The 5,662-nt window shown below is 41.1% G+C and overlaps 1 protein-coding gene across 2 annotated transcripts; it reads right to left on the bottom strand.

Moving 5' to 3' along the window:
- Positions 1–354: 354 nt before the first annotated feature.
- Positions 355–5,412, bottom strand: ssr2 (signal sequence receptor, beta). 2 transcript variants are annotated; one of them, XM_070985438.1, is made up of 6 exons: positions 5,343–5,412; positions 4,463–4,636; positions 2,583–2,681; positions 1,648–1,756; positions 1,489–1,566; positions 355–901 (listed from the first exon to the last, which is right to left on the bottom strand). In XM_070985438.1, exons 2-6 carry the CDS (start codon positions 4,618–4,620, stop codon positions 791–793), a joined length of 555 nt encoding a protein of 184 aa, XP_070841539.1. In that variant the 5' UTR covers positions 4,621–4,636; positions 5,343–5,412; the 3' UTR covers positions 355–790. The 2 variants fall into 2 exon arrangements, with proteins under 2 accessions (XP_070841539.1, XP_070841540.1); XM_070985439.1 differs by having other exon boundaries at positions 4,463–4,620; positions 5,343–5,383.
- Positions 5,413–5,662: the final 250 nt, after the last annotated feature.

Below are 5,662 nucleotides of genomic sequence, written 5' to 3'. Positions count from 1 at the left end.
TATGTATGTCACTACTTTTGACTGCTCTTAGTGTGTACTTAACATACTGTAGTATTGCCTACATACAGTTACTTGAAATATCACCTGATTGGTCAGACTAAAGCCAGGAAACATCAACTATAACACTGAAAGGCTGCATAGCGGTTACCTACACACAAAACACATTGTTTTTCAACAATATCCTTCTGTTACAGGACAGAACTGTTTAATTACTTGATTCAAGTAATGTGACTCCATGTTTACACATCTTTTGTTGCAGGTCAAGGAAAAATCTTTCAGCGTTGCCACAGAACGTAAAACCTCAGAAATTAATCAGGCACAGCTTTAGGAAAAACCCAGCTTGTTTTTATTAATTTATTTTGAAGTTCAACAACTGGCTGTAAACTTCAAATCTGAATTCAGTTCATTACACAGACAATTACAAAAATACAAAAACCTGTTACGACAGCAGCTGCCACTGTAATTGTAATGTAATTTGTCACATGAACCCATTTGTAAATATGAAGGAATGACCAGCAGCTGGTGAAGCTCAAGCTGTAGATGCACATGCTCATGGTTTGATAACCACACTTAAGTTGTTTATGTTACTTTTTCGTCTAATTCTTAATACAGAGTTATCTTAATCATGCTGCTTGTTTGATCAAATTGCAATCATGTTCCTTGGTCATTGTTCTGCTTGTTCAACTTTCACCCCCAATATGGGTTAATAAGTTATCTAGAGATCCTGTGCCAATGAAAACCTTTGATTTCCATCCCTACCCCACCCCACCCCACCCCCAGCTGTGCCTTCTCAGTTCTTCTTGGCCTTTGGTGAATCATACTTCCTTTTGCTGGAGTACCAGAGAAGCAGAGGGATACCAATGGAGGGCAGAGTCATCACGCCAAATGCAGCCCAATCAAGCTACAAAAAGGGAGACATGGGGAAGTGAGAGAGGTATCGAGGAACAGTCCAAAAAATAAAGAGGAAAAACATGTCATTTTTGAATTTCAGAATCACCATTAAAAAAAGAACTATTTTTATTACCACCTCTGTGTGAAATTTGCCTGTACTGCAGACAAGATATTAGATGATGTAAGAACCGGTTTTCCAAGAAAGGATTCATGAATATACACTAATTTGCCAAATTATTAGGTACAGCTAGCTTAAAAAACTACTACTACAACTACTACTAGTGAAACTAGTGCCTCTGTCTCTTAGACCACCAAAATTTTAACAGTTCACCCCTAAGTCCAAGAGAACGTTTGTGTCAACTTTGAAGAAATTCCCTTCAGGCACTCTTGAGATATTGCATTCACAAGAATGGGACAGATTTGAGGTCACAGTGACCACAATCTTTGACCACCAAAAGCTAATCAGATCATCCTTGCCGGTGCAGAAGCATGATTTTTTTTTTTCATTGTCCTGTGCACTGGAAATCCATGCAAACTACTACTCAGTCAGGAGTCTGAGTGAGTGAGTGAAAAACACCATCTGAATGTAACACTCACATAGTGTGGAGAGAAGCGCCGGTCAAACTCCCTCTGAGCTAGGATGCCTCCCTGGCCAGGGGCGCTGGTATAACCAACCTGCAGGAAGGGCAGACACATCAGCTTCCTTCACTAAACCCTTTTACTGCTTTGATCCACCAAAATAATCAACTGGTTTACCACAACTTGTCCTCCCTCTTGGGCAAGGTAGCTGACAGAAGCAGATGTGAAGTTAAAATAACCAGCCTTCAGGGGGCGCAACACCACTGTGTGAGAGACATTGCTGGCTCTGAAAGTTCCAGGGTTAAATGACAACTTGAAAAGGAAGAACAGTTCATCACTGCATATTTGAAACCAATTCAAAATGATAACCTCCTACAGTGTCTGTAAAGAGGTCATGGTTATCCTAACCACCTACAGTTTGACTTTGACCTTGACCCACCTGGGTTGAACCAAGATAGATCCCTGGCCTTGGCAGTCAACATGTTGAAGTATCCTTGGCCAAGATACTGAACCCCAAATTGCTCCTGATGCTGCGCCATCAGTGTGTGTGTGTGTGTGTGTGTGTGTGTGTGCGTGCGTGCGTGCGTGCGTGCGTGCGTGCGTGCGTGCGTGCGTGCGTGCGTGCGTGCGTGCGTGTGTGTCTGAATGGTTCAAAGCTTGTAATGTGCAGGTGGCCTAGCCATCATTGTATGACTGTGTGTGAATGAGTTAACACAGACCTGCGTTGTAAGAGTGCTTTAAGTGTTTTAAGTCAGTTCTGAGTCAGTGACTAGTGAGTGCTATATAAACATAGTTCATTCACCACGAAGTCCATTTACTTCAACTGCAAAACTTTGATTAGGTTTCTACTTCTCCCATAAATTACTAACTGTCTCTTTATCAGTTCGACTGTGTTGTAGATTCAGCTGACTGCAATGTGTGTGAAGTAAGTGCTAACAAGATTGATTATTAACAGAGAGACCTGAGTAACCTGAGATACAGATATGTGTTTGATGAACTGTCCGGTAATATAAGGTTTTTCTCCCTCTTAACTACCACTACTGACTTCATCCTATAGCATCAACAACTGCAAAGTGAGAGGATCATAAGGAAGACTTAAGACTCAAGGATACGGTGCAATCCTGTCCCATTTGACATTCAACATTCCTGAAACGATTCCAAAGTCTTCAGGAGGAAAAGAATCATCTGACAGCTCCACCTCCAGAGCAGCACTGTAGAGACAGAAAGGAAGAGATTACAGTTAAAGAACTCCATATGTAACGTGACAGAATTGGATTTTACTGTATGACAAATGTCTCCAGAATACAGCAGGGTGTTGTCCGGTACCAGAACAATATTTAACATGTTTTTCTATTGCCAAGGTCGGACTTTCTGCCAGCCAGGATCAATCAGGGTGGAGTTTCAAAATACAAGCCTCTCTAAAACGCTACAACTTTGCATTGTGGCTACCCTAATATACACACACACACACACACACACACACACACACACACACACACACACACACACACACACACACACACACACACACACACACACACACACACACACACACACACACACACACACACACACACACACACACACACACACACACACATACATATTCAATCCATTTTTTTGTCATCCCTCGCCTTGACTTGACTGAGTGGATAAATTAAAAAAAACTCCAAATGCGTGAAACTGGATGCCGGCTCCAGCTCTGTGGCCACTGAAGGTCGGCTGAGAAGCAATATTTTCAACCTGTCCTGGATTCCAAATACAGCCCGTTTCCAAAAAAAGTTGATGATTTGCAAAACACTGAAAGCCCATGTTTAATTGAAAATAGCACAGAGACAACAAATCAAATGCTGAAACTGAGAAATTTCCTTGTCTTTGGAGAATTAATCAGAAAACATCCTATTTACATTTTAAACTGTGTCCCATATTTTTTTAAATGGGGTTGTAATAAAAAAAAAGCACGAATTTGATCACATGATATTATATTATGAAAAACGTGGATCAGATTTCTGATTGTCATAATGAGAGCATTTACACGATGCCGTATAAACAGAGTTGGAGACGTTTCCTTCGGACAGCTCAACATCCAAAAATGCTTCAAAGCTCAGTGGTTGCTGACCGGCAAAGAAAGAGAAAGAAAGTTATGTGGAGCATGTGCATTAACTACTGAGAAGATTATTTTTGGGCAAAGCGGAGTTTACTGTTAGAGACAAAGTAACATGAACAGTTGTTACCACTTTGACCAAACAAGCAAAATAGAAAGAGGGGCCAACTCTGAGGCTGCAGAAGGGCTTAAAACCCAACAATTTTTGCTTCCCAGTCAGACTCCAAAAACACAAATTAATATAAATGAAATTAGATGATTTTGAGCCTGATATGCACGTGATCAGCTATCCTGCTTCAAATTCTACAGCTTGCATGCGAATTTATGCATCGATTTTGATTTTAATTTTTGATTTTGATCATCAAAGTCAGTGTCAAGTTTTCACATTGTGGTTTTAACTTTGCTTAAATAAAATGGTGATATATTACAATTACAATCAGTCATTTGGCAGACGCTTTTATCCAAAGCGATGTACATGTGAATTCACACACCAATGACATCATCAGGAGCAGTTTTTGCTGTTCAGTATCTTGCACAAGTATACTCGGCATGTGGACTGCAGAGGCCAGGAATCGAACCACTTACCTCCTGATTGGTGGAGGACCGCTCTACCTCTTGAGCCACAACTGCCCCAAATATAATTGTCCACCGCCAGAAAATGAACAAATAGGTCATCTGTGAGCTTTCTGAGATTTATTTTAAATGTACTAATATTTTTCCATGATTCATTAGCATACTATGTACTGTACATACTGTATGTACTGTTTTTGACAGCTCACATGCCATTAAGTTTTCAAGAGCGGCCAAGAGGTTGTGTTACACACAGTCAATTAGCAACTTCATAGTTGTTATAGGAGATTTTTCTTTCATACTCAGTACAGCCCTGACCTGGAGCCCACATTGTAGATGTTGTACTGCAGGGTGAGGTCACGGCCCTCCACAGCATAGCGGTTCAGCAGGGATTTAGAAGCCAGCAAACGGGCTCCCTCCTCTCCTGAGCCCAAACCAAGTAGAGCCAGGACCAAAAACGCATGCAGCATCTTCATCTGGAAAGAATACAGGCTGCAAAAATCCACACAAAATACAAATAGTAGAGAGATGGGGTAGAAAAGCAAATACTACGGCTCAAAGTATGTGGACACCTCAGTCACTGCAGCCAGGTTCCAAAATCTTGTAGAAAGCCTTTTCAGAAGAGTAGAGGCTGAGATAGCAGCAACGCATTCGCCATGGTTTTAGTATGACATGCCAATATAGCTGTGATGTTAATCTAGCCAACAATTAAATCAGATACATTATCAGAAGACAGTTTGTAGAAAAACGTCCATGGAATAAAAAACACTGAACTATGCAAAAGCTTGGTTTTCGCTGAAGGAAAAGGACAAATTAGATTCAACCCGGTTTAAACTTAAATAGATCCATGGATAACAGTTAGCTAGCTATAAACGGAGCTAGCGTTATAGCCATTTAATCTTAGCTTTATTTACAAAATAATTGTTCAAAAAGTTGAGTGAATTAATGAATAGAGGAAGCAAAAGCGTTATATTTGAGCTTGTCTGAAAGTCAAAGTGCCGAACACTGATGGTTACAGATGCTGACGTGGCCCAAACGAGACAGATCTAGCTTTCAGTGACAAGATTAGCATTACACAGTACTCAATGTCTACGTTTACATTACAGAAATGAGGCAGTAATGTTGATGTATCTAATTCTAAAATATAAAGTTAACACATTAGTGCAGTTTGCACAGTTAGTGAAGTAGAAATACATACAGTTGCCGTCCACTTGTGCTCTTCTAGCGGCGGATGTTGAAGGAGTTAGAGACGCGCGTGCTCAGATGCTAAAAGGTACCGTTTGCATGACGTGTACTGATGGACAATTTAAGGAAGTCTCCACACAGCGCCCCTGGTGTCTTGGGGGCTGTATTGTTTCCTCGGATTGCATTTTTGCACTGTTGTATAACTACTTTTAGCTCAGCAAATAATCTGACTACGGTGCGCGTGCCTCACAGCAAGAAGGTCGCCGGTTCGATTCCCGGGTCAGTTTGCATGTTCTTCCCGTGCATGCGTGGGTTCTCCCTGGGTACTCTGGC

This window comes from Chaetodon trifascialis, chromosome 17, assembly GCF_039877785.1.
Source record: "Chaetodon trifascialis isolate fChaTrf1 chromosome 17, fChaTrf1.hap1, whole genome shotgun sequence".
In the NCBI taxonomy this organism is placed as follows: domain Eukaryota; kingdom Metazoa; phylum Chordata; class Actinopteri; order Chaetodontiformes; family Chaetodontidae; genus Chaetodon; species Chaetodon trifascialis.
The sequence above is the reverse complement of the archived record's forward strand: the minus strand, read 5'-3'. Positions and strand labels throughout refer to the sequence as shown.

Coding starts and splice junctions, on each gene's coding strand:
- ssr2 (XM_070985438.1), bottom strand. CDS start 4,620: ATGAAGATGCTGCATGCGTTTTTGGTCCTGGCTCTACTTGGTTTGGGC. Junction 1,567..1,647: donor AAGAGGGAGGACAAGTTGTG/GTAAACCAGTTG, acceptor CCCTTCCTGCAG/GTTGGTTATACCAGCGCCCC. Junction 902..1,488: donor GGCGCTTCTCTCCACACTAT/GTGAGTGTTACA, acceptor CCCTTTTTGTAG/CTTGATTGGGCTGCATTTGG.